The sequence below is a fragment of the Varanus komodoensis genome, unplaced genomic scaffold, assembly GCF_004798865.1.
Source record: "Varanus komodoensis strain SLA01 unplaced genomic scaffold, ASM479886v1 scaffold15, whole genome shotgun sequence".
In the NCBI taxonomy this organism is placed as follows: Eukaryota; Metazoa; Chordata; class Lepidosauria; order Squamata; family Varanidae; genus Varanus; species Varanus komodoensis.
In genome coordinates this window covers 11,263,276-11,277,868 of record NW_025335440.1, presented here as the reverse complement: position 1 = coordinate 11,277,868, position 14,593 = coordinate 11,263,276, and the positions used below count along the sequence as shown (strand labels likewise).

General features: G+C 37.1%; 1 protein-coding gene across 19 annotated transcripts in view; it reads left to right on the top strand.

Annotated features, from left to right (window-relative positions):
- The window catches only part of KMT2C (lysine methyltransferase 2C), a 183,787-nt gene that overhangs the window by 92,460 nt on the left and 76,734 nt on the right, over positions 1-14,593 (top strand). For all 19 annotated transcript variants that reach the window (XM_044424617.1, XM_044424621.1, XM_044424603.1 and 16 more), the window contains 5 exons: positions 872-986; positions 3,408-3,580; positions 4,147-4,307; positions 6,050-6,154; positions 9,417-10,123. In XM_044424617.1, coding sequence (XP_044280552.1) covers positions 872-986; positions 3,408-3,580; positions 4,147-4,307; positions 6,050-6,154; positions 9,417-10,123 — 1,261 coding nt within the window. The remainder of the gene's footprint in view (positions 1-871; positions 987-3,407; positions 3,581-4,146; positions 4,308-6,049; positions 6,155-9,416; positions 10,124-14,593) is intronic.

The following is a 14,593-nucleotide window of genomic DNA, read 5'->3' as shown; positions in this document are numbered from 1 at the left end:
TGGGGTGGGGGCGGGGGAAGTGTTGACATCTGTGATAAAGATGCAGAAATGCCAAATGGGAGATTTGCAAAGAATCAAGCAGAGTTATAAAGAGTAAAATAAATAATGAAGTAAGAATATAATTCAATAAGTTGAGTCAATAAGAAAAAGTACATTCTTGAATAAGAGAGTGGCCATTATTTTCTACTATCTATTACTGAGCTGTGTGTTATACAAATGTTTACTGTGTGTTCCTGCATCTAGGCTTTCATAGCCTTGGTGGCTTCCCACCAAAGTCTGTTTGTAAACTGAGGGGAAACATCCTACAGAGAATATTTGCTTTTGGTAGCCCAAAATGGATTGTATATTTTGTTCAGTTATGGAGCAAGCCACCAGCTAACTTTGTTTTAGATAACATGTTGGGCCTAGTGTAAAGCAAAGGCCACCCAAAGCAGGCCACTGCTTTCACAGTACTAGTCTGGTGCAGCAGTTCTTATATTCAAACAAAAATATATGTATTTTTAGTGGAGAAAAGTGTTAAGATCGGGTTACTGGCTGTATTGCTATTTTACTTCTTCAGCTTAACATATTATTAGTCACTTTCAAGCTGATGTGTCACTGTTTGTGGGCAGCTACCTTACCACAAATGAGCACATGCATTGTTTGCAGAAAGTGTTGGTTCAGTTCCTGCCAACTCCAGCTAGGACTATGAAAAAGCCCTGCCTGAAATCCAAGGAGCTGCTGCTAATCAGTTTCAAGAATACTGAGTTAGATGTACAAATGTACATCTGTAAGACAGCTTTTTATATTCCCATGTATGACAAAGTGTTAATTTTTAAAAGTATTTTTCCTTCATACCCAATAAGGCTTCAACAACTAACTTGTTTCTTAGGCATTCTGGAGAAGATAACAAGATGCTTGTATGTGATACATGTGACAAAGGTTACCACACTTTTTGTTTACAACCAGTTATGGATTCTGTACCAACAAATGGCTGGAAATGCAAAGTAAGTTTAAATATAGGGTTCAAATTGGACATTAGCAGCATAAAACTATATTTTTAAGTTCTTCATCTGTAGATTTCCATTCAGCTCAGTTCAGCTCACAAGCAACCATGTATAAAATTAAAATTTTTGGTTGACCTTTAAACCTGTTAAGTGGAATATTGTAATGTAAGTGTAAGAATATTAAAAAGGCTCATAATTATCAATCATAATTAGATTTTTAATGAACATCTAGCTGAAAATTAGTACATCATTTACATGTTCTCATTTCCTGAGAATATACCAATCATGGCTTAATAGACTACGATGTTGTTCATGTTGTTAAACAGCAGAAAACAATTGGTATTGGAAGTACATGACCATGGCATTTGATCATTTACCAGTTTATATTGGCATCCATCCATCCATTTATTTATTTATTGTAAGTCTGTAAAGATTCAAATCAGCACTAGTTGTATTAATTGAACTTGATTGTTTAGAAGTATAAAATTTCCTAAGATTTGTGAAAGAATTAATTGCTGCTCTCTATCCAATCTACTTTAATGGAGAAAAACATTCCCAAATTGTAGGGATGGAGAATTCACAGTGCAGAGAGGCTTATTACCGTTTAGTTTACATTTCCGTGGTCAGAAATTAGTATCTAGTTGATTCAATTTTAGTGAGGGAAAATTTACTTTTATTTTCTGCATAGAGGTGTCAAAACTTGAATCTTCTGTTGTAGTTGGAAATGGCAGGAGAGAGCTATTCCGGACAATCAAGTGACTATTTCGTGTGATAATGTTTTCCTTAAACTGTTTTTTGCCCAGTAAATAAAGTGCTCTTTTTTTTTAACTTCCAAATAAATTTATTTGAAATTTCTTTTTCAGTCAGTGTAAAACAGTGATGGCGAACCTTTACTGATTGCCCAAATTGCAATCCACAACCCACTTCTTCATCGCAAAGTGCCATCACTACAATAAAACCTGAAAACTGAGCTTTAATTTTAGAAAAATCAACTAACAGCCAGTTCAATATATATCCTTGGCAACGCACTGACCGGCCATGTGAAAGCTAGGATGAGTTGTGCCTGATGCGTTGCGGTTCATGACATCATCGCCTGGTGCCGCTACCCCTTTCTGAGCATGCACATGGCCCCTATGTGCGCAGTTATCCAATGCTCAACTGTAGGGGCAGTGCTGGTGCGCCTTGGCTTCCATGCCGACAGGGAGGGCTCTGCGTGCCCGCTGTGGCAGGTGTGCCTTACGTTCGCCACCACTTCCCTAACCTGGTGCACTCCCATAACCCTAATAGAGGGCTGAAGTTCCACTGAAAAGAGGGCGATTTTGAAAAACTCTTCCTTGAGTAGCTTTTCTGCCCAACTCATTGTTTATGCCCATTCTAAACACATTCCAGCCATCAAAATCATGCCAGGACACCTCATTTTTGTAACCCTAACCCTGCCCTGGTACAAACACAGAACGCTAATATGGGGCTAAAGTTCCATTGAAAATAATGTGGCTTTGAAAAAGCCTTCCTTGTGTGGCTTTTTCTGCACAGCTCATCTTTCCTGCCCATTCTAAACACATTCCATCCAGCAAAAGGTTAACATGACCCCTCTTTTTTCTAAACGTAACCATACCCTGGTGCACACCCCTAACCCTAATAGAGGGCTAAAGTTCCATTAAAAGTAGGGCAATTTTGAAAAAGCCTTCCTTGAGTAGCTTTTTCTGCACAGATCATCATTTCTACCCATTCAAAACACATTGCAACCCTCAAAATCATGCCAGGACACCTCGTTTTTGTAACCCCAACCCTGCCCTGGTGCTCACCCCAACCCTAATAGAGGGCTAAAGTTCCATTGAAAGTAGGGTGATTTTGAAAAAGCTTTCCTGAAGCAGCTTTTTCTGCACAGCTCATCATTGCTGCCCATTCTACACACATTCCAACCATCAAAATCATTGCAGGACACCTCGTTTTTCTTACCCTAACCCAGTGATGTTGAACCTTTTAGAGATCGAGTACCCAAACTTCTACCCAAAACCTACTTATCACAAAGTGCCAACACTGAAATAAAACCTGTAATCTGAGGTTTTAGTTTAGAAAAAAGAAATCACTGCCAGTCCAAACAAATATATGTATATCCTTGGCCGTGCCCTGATTGGCCATGCAACAGCTCGATTGCGTTGCGGGTAATGAGTCGTGGCTTGAGACATTATCACCTGGCGCCGCTACTAGTTTCCAAGCATGCGCATGGCCAATGCTTGGCTGCTGGGCGATGCTGGGGCGACTTGGCTTGTGTGTCGACAGAGAGGGCTCTTTGTGCTCACTGTGGCACGCGTGCCATAGAATTGCCACAACTGGTGCAGAACATGTTAGCCGGTTACTATTTTTTATGTCATAGACTAGTAATATTAAGAGAAAGTGCTTATTTTCTGCTATTTCCAGAACTGCAGGATATGTGCAGAATGTGGTACACGGACTAGTAGTCAGTGGCATCACAACTGTCTTATGTGTGAGAGCTGCTACCGTCAGCAAGACAACTTACCTTGTCCTATCTGTGAAAAGTCCTCCTATCCAGAATTACAGAAAGACAAATTGCACTGTCATATGTGCAAAAGGTAAGAAGTCTTACTTTAAAAGAACTGGATGTCTTTATTAGCTATTCTTAATGTGTATTTTATCTTTGCTTCCAATCTATTGTATCCGGTGTAGATCTGCTGAACCCCCCCTTAAATTCCTGGACTAGAACTTGACTAGTCTCATGTTAATCAGTCATGAGACTTGCACCACGATTCTCACCTTATTTTAATTAATTCTGTACTCATAGAGAAATACTTGTCAAATATAAAAAAGAGAGGGGGATTATATAGGCCATCTTGGGTTCCTTGTAGGAGAAAAGTATAAATGTAATTAAATATGGTTGTCATTTTTCCATATCTAATGGATTATAAGCTGAATTTTATTGATAGTTAATAACTCTTGTGCTGTATACAAAGCAGTTTTTTGTTGGTCAATGTAGTATTTTGAATCAGTTGTGCAAGCGAAGTATAGTCAAAATGCCATTTTAGTATTAGCTTAATTTGTCAAGGTCCAAAGAGGCGATGATAATATTGATGATTTTCTCACTGAAGGTAGGACTTTTAGTGATTGTAATGTGAAAATTTTACTGAATGATTCCCTGCAGGTGGATTCACATAGAATGTGACAAACCGCCTGATAATGAACTGGATGAGCAATTAAAAGACTATGTCTGCAGTCTTTGCAAACACTTGGAAGTAGAAGAGGAGCATGCTCAGTCCTGTGATATCATGGAGATTGCCAAAGTTCATCCTGAAACTGGCACAGGTAAGAATCTCTTCTTTCATCTGCTCCATGGGTACTGCTAGTCGTTCACCTGATACTTTGTAGAGTCCTTTCACTGCAAGATTAGTAAGCAAAATAGGCTTAATATGGATTATATATTTTTAAAAAAACCTTCACTGTAAGTGAAAGACTAACGTATTTGCATAAATATATTTTGCACTCTTTTGTCTACCCCAGCCTTCCCCCACCTTGTTCCTTCCAAACACATTTGGACTGCACCACCCGGAAATCCCAGTCAGTGCCTCTGCTGGATGGGAATCCTGGGAGTTGCGGTCCAAATGCCTCCGAAGGCTACTAGGTTGGAGAAGGCTGGTCTACATCATCCAACTCTATGCTAACTGTGGGGTCTTCACCTTTTAAAAAGCAGCAGGCTTAACTATAACCGAGCATACAGAAGTTTTGTTACATATGTTTTGTCATTCTTTCAACTGAAAAATTTAGTAAGTGTGTGAATAGCATTTTAAATTACAATAAAATAGGAAGATATATGGATGTTTATATGCCATAACATACAAGGAGAATATCACTTTTTAAAAAATAATCTGAAATTTAGCTTACCCTACCATATCAGAGGCACTCCAAGACAGTTCAGGACTTCCTTGAATCCAATTCCATTGTATCAGCCATCTCCCAAAGTTTGGGATAAATGTAAAATGTCTCAGTTGCATTTTTTTTGTATTTAACACCATATTGCAAACATCTTTCACAATGATTCTAAAATATCCCCAAGTGTTAATATTAAAACTTTTATAAAATATTATTTTGTTGGTGCATGATACCACAAGATTTGACAAGGATACATTCTATTATGATATGAAGCATTGTGGAAGCGTCTTGGTACACATATTTCAAAGGTTGTTCACAGTAGCAAGCATGTCTCTCAATTCTGAGCACTTTTACCTTTGCCATTAGATCTGGCCACCCACTGAGGACAGGTTGTTTGCAAAATGTGCAGATGTTGTTGACATTGCAGTGACCCCCACAAGCCGGATCATTTTTGTGCAAATTGAAAGCCAGTAATGGTGGTTCGCGTATTGCAATAGTCCCCACTCAGCCACAAAGAACTCTGGATGACTTCGGGACAGTCATAGAGCCTGGCTGATCTCACAGAGTTGTTACAAAGATGAAAATGGAGTGGAGGGGAGCTATGTGCCATCTAGGGTACTTTGAAAGAGGGGGAAAATGGTGAGGTTAAAATGCTGTGCAATAATAAGTCATCATATGGAAGGGGCATTGCCATCTAAGGAACCCTGGAGAGCTAAGAGTTTCAACATCCTTTGAATCCTTTATAAGAATAAAAACAGAAGTGTTTCACTAAATAAAAGAGAGGCTGTATGAACCATAATATGGCAGTTTGTACCTTGTAGTGTTTGAGAACTTCCCAAAATATGGAAGTTTGAGGCAAAATTTGTATTAGGATGTTTTCGGTGATGTTGGGGTGTGTTTGACCATAACTTTTGACAGCTAAAGCAAAACTATAGAAGATATTGATTGTACATACTAGAACTAGAGACTTTACTCTGACCAAAATATATGCAGTATCACTGTTGATCATGAAAATTGTGCCTTAATTTAGAAATCAATTGTATTTTCTGTCCTTTTGTGATTTAGTGTACTGTTAAAATAACATTGTGTGGAAACAAAAGGTCAAATCCAAGAACAGTTACTGGTAATAATACTACATCAAGGCTGACAATTATTTGCTGCTACTTATGTTTGTGCAGATGAAATGGAAATAGAAGATGGTACAGAACATGTGGCAGATGAGGACCAATTAGTAACCAATAGTGGCTTTGCTGAAGATACAGCTGTTAAGTGCATCACAGATGGTAAAAGAATCTCCCCCTCTCTCCCTCTCCCTCTCCCTCTCCCTCTCCCTCTCTCTCTCTGTGTATGTGTGCACATGCACATGCATACAGTGAGTTAATATATTTGTCATGTATGTAAAATATATTTTCTGAAATTAAAATTTTGAAGTATTTGGCAGTGTTGACTAAAATCGCTAGTCGTTGAGCAGTGTATCTTTTCCTGAGCAAGAAAGGAAACTCTTCCCTAAGAGAAGTCTGCAGGCAAGGTTTGAATGTATAACGTACTAATGCTTACTGAGAGTGATGTTCTGACCTTGTTCTGTTTCAATATGTAAGTGTATATAAGATGCTCAGAAGTAAAAATAGGAAGCATTAGGTGGTAGTATAGTGGTTGACTACCAGATATAATTCATCTGTGAATCCTGCTCACTTAAACAATAGAATAAGATATACTTCTTATTCACAATGCTAAGAGAAGTTGAAAAAATGTGAATGCCTATTTAGAAGATAGAAAAAGGAGTAAGACCTCACAAATTGTTTAGAATATGCAAATTTCAGTGAGATGATAGTTAACATATGTAGCAAAAGTATGAATTGGAAATGCCTCATGGGAAAATTCAAGTTAAAGAATCTCAGTGGTAAAGATTAACAATAAACACAAGGATCTTATGTGACATGCCTGGGAATCTCATGTAAAGCTATTGCTCAAAGCAAGATCAAATAAATAAATATTTCTTTTCATTATTATTGTATTTAACTATGGGCTTTAGTAGTTTAGCGTCAAGGCTGGAAAATCCACTTAATGTTTCTGTATGGCATTCATATTCATTCTCTCTCTCTCTCTCTCTCTCTCTCTCTCTCTCTCTCTCAAATTATGTTTAGCTGCTAAATATAGCAATAAAACAGATGATAAAACAAGCAGTCCAAACACACATGTTCACACACTTTATTATTCATGAGATAAAGTTAATATATTGTTGAAGAAAATTATTTGAGATGTTTATCTTTTGCTTAAATTGGTAATAAAAATATTCTGATCTAGCTTCAGCTTGTATTGTGGCCATGGACAGCTTAACAAAAATGTTAATTCACTGGCAGGTTTTGGATATTATGCTAATTTATGGCTTTGCAAAACATGAATAAGCCTAGTTTACACACTGACCTCTCTCCTGGATAAACAGAGAAAAATCTTAACCTTGTTTACTTAAGCAAGTCAGCTCCAGTAATCATGGTTTGAATTGTTGCCAAATGTCTCATCATGGACTCACTAGAAGACAGGAAAAACTGCAATCTAGGGCTAGTCCAGATCTTGCTAAACCAGAGCTTGGCAAAAAGGTACATCTGCATCTACTGAAAGATCTCTGGGCTATTTGTAGTAGTTCAAAAAAGTTTTTCTAATTCCCAGTTTTTTAGCAATAGAAGCAACAGTAGTGCCTGCCCAAGACATTTTGCTGCTGAAGACAGGAAACAAGATTCCCTTTCTCCCATTCCATGTACCAAAACTGGATAGGTGAATTAATTACATTCATCATTGATAATGGGGTAGCAACTTCCATTGTACCTGAAGATAGCAAACTAATTTTGGGGGCACATTCCAGGACTCATGGTATACCTACAAATCTATCACCTTTCTGATGCCTCCTAGCACTGGCCACCTGAGGTAACTGGTAGGGTCAGTCCCGGCAAAATGGCCATCCCCACACACCCTAAATCATATTGCTAAAATAAAGAAGGTACTTTGATATCCAGGAGGAGGTCTCGGTGTAGAAGATTGTAAGCTCTATTTCAGTTTTGGAACTCAGATTCCCTGGTTCAGAATTCTTTAAGCACAGTCTTTTGCACAAGATTAAGATTGGTATAATTTGAGGATCTTTCTTTTTTCTTTTTAGTCTATCCTGCAAGCCTGAGATTTCCCCACTCCTAAGCTAAATCATAGTTAAGAACAGCCTTCTTCAGCCTTATTTGACACAATCCCACCCAACATGGCCAATGGTCAGGAATTCTGGGAACTGTAATTTTAAAACATCTGGAGGGCATCAGTAGATTAAGGCTAGTTTTGCATGATTTCTGTAGCAGCTCTTCCCCTTCTACCAGGTAAATCAGGACAAAGACTTTCCAATTAAAAGTCTTTATTATATTAAAGTTGACTAGCTTAGTTTTGTAATGCAGAAGAGTGTTGCATGAAGCAATAACAAAAGAAACAAGCAAAGTTATACAGTTGGCCATTAGGAAAATGCAGGTTCATCATATGAAGTTAATTCTAAACTAAATACCTCTATTCCCTATCAAACTGAAAACAGTTAATTCACCATCAAGGTGAATCTTGCTGTTTATCGGTGTTGACACTTGAAGCATCTGGAGACACTGCTTATGGCTACTGATGCATCTCACTTGGGCCACCTTCTTAAACTGATGCTGTATGATCTGCTAATTATGTTGGACGCACACCCTCCCATATCAGCTTGTTCCCTAGACTTCACAAAACTTGAAACTGCCTGATTCTCAGGAACCACCTGGCCTATCTCTAGACCTGATGGCCTTGGCAGTTCAGCTGTTAGCCTCATCTTCTGAATCAGAATCCCATTCAGCAATCTCTGAAGGCTGCATTATAGAAGGAGTGGAAACAATTTCTACAAAGTCCCTGTAGAGCAGAACTGTAAAGGGCATGTTATTTGTTTATTATTTATTAGGGAAAGAATTGGAAATAAGATAGCCAGTGCTGTTTACTTTAACATATGGGGAAACAAATTTGGAATAAAAGCAAGTATTACAGAACTGGGAAATGAGCAGAAAATGAAAATCAAAACTATTGAGGATTTTGTGCATATACTATATGAAAAAGATTAAAATCTTTTAAAATTAGTTCAGTGAGAAAAAGACTTCCAAAGAGGCAAATGATCAACATGTATAAAATTAAAAATTGTTTGGAGAAAAGTCAAAAGAACGTTTTCTCTCTTGCACAATAGCAGAACTCTGTGCCACCTAATTGACATTATTAGAAGTTAACTGAGGGCAGATGAGGCTGTTTTTCATATTACATATAATTAATTTGTAGCATTTACAGCACAAGGGCAGATAATGACCAACGAGTAGAATACACAAATCTTTGTAGAAGACTAACAATTATTTGTGGTTGGTGATATGATGCATATTCATATTAGAATATCTGAGAAGGCTTGGGACAAGGAAATGAACATGCACTCTCAAATTTCAGCAAAAGATCTGAGCTGTTCACATATTTGTTATTTTGTATGATACTTGAATGAAATCCCCCTTTTTTCAGGTCTCTCATTAAATGAAAAGAATGAATTGGAAACACAAATTTCTAATCATTTTGGTACCAATGAAATGGAACTGTCTCTTAAAAAATCTCCTGCATCTGATGGTACTCACACTGATACAAAGATGGAAACAACAGAGAATATCCTAGACACAATCCAGCAAGAGTCTGAAAAGCGAAATGAAATGAAACCATCACAGGAATGCAGTGAGTATTTGGAAATGTCCACAGAGGAATCTCTGCCTCCACTTGTGACACCTGAAGATATAGCAAAGATTCCTAAAATGTTCGTCATAGGCAATCAAGACAGTACCTCTTGTAGACAGGAAGAGCAGTTAGAAGCAAGGGTGGTGCCCGAAGGTCCAAATGGAGATGATACTCCTGAAATTTGTGAAACATCATCTCTTCCTGCAAGTGAAAGTTGTGCCACTGACAGTTCACCATTGGGAGACAAATCTTTAAAGTCACCAGCTGAGGCATTTTCTTCATTTCCATCATCTGTTGAAATAAACAAGACTAGTGTATCTTCCTCACCAGCAGCCTCACTAGAGTTAGTCTCATCACATGATATGATGCGTAGTCAGGCATCATTGCTAGAATCCTCTGCAGCTCTTCCAACAACATATGTTTCACTCACTCCAAAAATTGGAATGGGAAAACCAGCAATCACCAAAAGAAAGTTTTCTCCTGGGAGACCAAGGTCAAGACAGGTGAGCATGTTATACTGAAACCTTCTATAAAAAGCATTTTTACTAGCCATATTGCTTTATAAGAATCATTATCTGGCCATGATTTTAAGAGAACCATTTGTTTTGCCTACTGTCTGAAAATGAGACCAGGGCATTTTTATTAGCATTTTAGTACATTACAACCCATTAACACAAGGGAAAAAACCTCTTATGTTAGCTTTTCCCATTATTGAGTCATTACACTTAAAGATAAAATGAAAAATCTTTGCATAGCTTTTAATTCAAACTTGAATATACAAAGTACACATTTATACCAACAAATTTCTTTTGCATTTCCCCTCATTTTTCATCATTAAATTTTACTCAATTTTCATAGTTTTATATTCTTAGAATACAGAGCATATTTTTCAGTATTATTATCTGGTTAGACTGTTCAGCTATTCAGAGCAAACCTGTATTCCTTGTAGGTGGTGATCAACAATCATCTCTAAGGATTTGCAATGCAAAACTCATTTAATCTTGCTCTTTAAAATCTAAAAATAACTTAGGAAAACTATTTATTTCATTGATTTAAGACTATATTTGTAGTTTTCTCCAATATTCAGTCAATTTTTCTACATGTTTTATTAAACATTCCACTTTTGCATCATAAAGATTTAAGCTAAGTATTAATGTCAAAGGTGTGGGGGGAAAGCCTATAACACTACCAGTTACAGATTGCTTTTGGATGCAGCTGTTCCTCCTTTGACCAATGGACAGGGCCAGAGTGTCTTCCCCTTGCCATGACATTCTTTCTGGAAGTCACTAACTTAATTTAAAAAGTCACTAATTATTAAAAACGGATTTTGAAATTACATATTGATTTTTATATAAAGCCCTTTTTTTCAAGTTGACAGTTGCCCCCCAATAATACAATATTAGTTTGATTTTACTGTAACTTATTTAATGTTAGACTAATATTGAATATGTAATTAGCAAAATCTGTTTTAGTTCAAGCAATTTCTACAATAAAATAAATATGCATTTATACATTTCAGTGATTTATACATCATTTCTGCTAAAATAATGAACAGATGCATTTTTCCAACTTCTCTTATCAAATTAAAAATGTATGCCTAAGCAATTTGATTTTCTAAAGTCTATTCTATGCTTACAGTCATTGTTCCTTTTCATGTACAACTGTGCACCGTGTCAGAACTACATGCTATGTTATGGCTGTTTTCTTTAAGTGCTTCTTGAAATGAAGTATTTTAGTCATACTGTGGTTATGTACATTTTTAATTGCATGTGTGTGAAAATGCTGAAGATGATTGAATAGTTGTTCACTTGGTAGAGTGTAGCCAAAGTATCAGATTTATGTGGTGCCCTGGCTTTTTAAAACTCTCACTGATGTCAGCTTCAGGTTATTCAGATATTCCTGTGTTTCCTAATTACAGAAACTATACACATAACTTTTCAGCATGTGGATTGCAGATTTGACTAGGTTTATGTTTGCATTGTTAGAGAATAAACATTTAGTCTCTGCCACGTTTATGTACCGATTCAAAAATATCTGTTTTGATTTCACAGCATAGTGAAGGCCAGCATGGTGCACCACACTCGTGTGGTGTGGTGGTTATGTTGATCTGGGCTACTTAGGGGAAAGGCGGTATATGAATGGAATACAAAAACAAATATAGACATTTATCTAGTAATTAACTAGATGGTGATTGTTTAGCTTTTCAGAATGCCGTTGTATTTGTTGTTGACTTGCGATTTTATTTGTGTTTTTAGGATTAGCTTTAATGTTGTTTTTATAGACATTCTACCCATCCTGGGCTCTTTTAAGATTCAAAAATGATGGATGGATGGATGGATGGATGGATAATACATAAGCATCTGTTTGTTACTCAAATTTACTTTTGATTTTGCCATTTTGTTCAGTCCAAAACCCAGTTGAAGGCAACAGAAATGTAATGAAGGGCTAACTAAGGCTTCAATTCTGTGCCCACTTACATAAGATCAAGACCCATTAAACACTTTGAGCCTTAATGCCTTAAAGACGTATATGGACATATATTGGGTTGCTGTATAACAGTAACAAATAAATACAAATTTGTATCTTATTAGTAAAATAAATATTGTTCATCTTTCTAATGGATATCCCCATCTTATATTTTAATTCTTTGATGGCTCATATCTTTCTTTATAATTAAGATTCTCCTTCATACTGAAGAATTCCAAAACAGAATTATCAGTAAAATATGCTCCACTTTGGATAAAATAAATGGCTTAATTTTAAATAGATACATAAATGTTATAACATGTTTTTGTTGTTAGATCTGGAATTTTAAGTCCGCCTTTATGTATGTATATATGCATGTATGTGTGTGTTTATATATGTACTATTACAAGTCTGAGATGACTTAATGGCACATAACTGCAGCAACATATTATCATGCTCTGAATCTTTAGCCTAATTGAAATGTAACAATTCTGACTTAACATTCACATTTATGATCCCTCCAACTGCAAGCAGGAGCAGGTAAACAAACCATGGATTTTCTGCGTCTGGTGTGTTTATTGCTGCTTACATACTGGGAGTTCTGTCTTTCTCTTAACCAACAAGCCGGAGTTATAATCCAGTCATCATTTATGTCAGGGAAGACACAAGCCAGAGTTTCCATTTAGCACATAACAATAAATCACAGACAGAAGGCCATGGTTTGTTTAGCTGCTCCCACTTAAAATACACTGCTCCCACTGCTCCCAGGGAGCAGTCTGGCAGCATGTACCAGCATGTTGTCTCATTCACAATAAACCAGAATTCTTGAGAATTCTTATCTGTTTTGATATTTGACCGCGACCAAAGTGTAAAAACGTACTATGTATTGTTGTTAATGGCAGTAAAGATTGACGCAGGATGCTGATTTCAGTGTGCACAGAGCATTAATTCTCTAGTCCGTTCCTTCTAAGAACCTCTCATATGAGAAAATATTAAAAATGACTTCAATAGGTCAGTTACATTTTCTATCGAGAAATGAGGTTAAGACCTATTTGAATGAGTAGGTTATAACATTTTAGTTGAAGCTTTCATCCCTAAAAATTGTTGCTTTATTAACTAGCTATCCAGATATGGGTACAATTTAGATAAAACTGAGTGTACCTAAATGTAAGCCCTGCTTTCTTCAAGCCTTTGTTCATATAGAAGTGTATCAGATTAGCACTTCACTGGAAGATAGAAACTAATTCTGAAAGCCATGCATTAAATAATACAAAATTATTTGACAACTCTGAATGCAGTTTTATTAAAGATTCTTTCTGAAGATCCTAAAGAGTGATACCAGACTGACTGAAAGCTATAATTACTCATTTAGTTGTATTTCTGATCTTCTGATGTCCTTGTTCATAGATGACATCATGAATTATGTGCAAAATTTATCTGGTTTTATGTGTATTTTATCTGGTAAGGAAAATGGTTTTTCAGGATTCTCATCAGGAACTAATCTGGGGGGAAGTAAGTATTCAGCAATATGGAATTCGGCACTTGTTAAAAATTTGCCTGTGTCAGACCATCTGCATGTTGTGACTAAATGGCAAATAGCTTCTGCAGACAGGAAGGGCTACTAACTAAGCAGATTAAGACTGGTTCAGAGATAACATTAAACCAAAATTTAGTGTTACAAGAGCAAACCACAGCAGGCCTGGTGTGAGATATTTTGCCACTCGCAGCAGCAGGACTTGGGTCACCGCCACAAAACCCACTGGCACGCCGGGGGATATGCTGCGAAGGAAGCGCCAGTCTTGTGGCTTAACAAGATCGGATGAAAGGTTGGCTATGGGCTAATATCTGAGAGCTCCAAAACCCCTCAGCAACAGAGGGCTGCCAGTTGCTTTCACTGGTCACTTCCTTCCTGCAGCAAATGCCATGGCAGGAAAGCAAGTGCTGGGGCTTTCTAGCGCACCTGCTGCAGGTGGTGATGGGCTCTCTTGATTGGGATTGGTCAGCAGCACAACTGATCGCATTTCTGATCGCATTAGAGATGAAACCAGATTGTCTTTGGGTGCCACATGAGCAAGCCTTGTGACTGTGTGCATCCATATATGTGCAAGTTGCTTTCCTCATTTCCCATTCTTGGCAAACCATAGATTGCTGTTTTGACTGAACTGGGCAAACTATGGTTGATGCAAACTGTTCTTTGGCATTAGTATGTCTGAATTGGTGGTATATAAGAGATTCTAAAGAGATGGTTGCCAGTGCAGGGATTATTGTTGCATTAAGAATATATTTAGTATACAATTCCTTAGGATTGTACTTTAATATATTTATTAACTAATGAAACCTTCTTGTGTAACCTCTACAGAGCTTTATGCTAGAGCAGCCTAAAACATTTGAGTTTGGGATATAGAAGTGCATGTGTGCACATATCTGTGTATATGTGATCCACAAGTATTACTGCTCAATGGAACTTCTTGAAGCCTTATTTTCAACTTTTCAGCTTTCCCTAACTC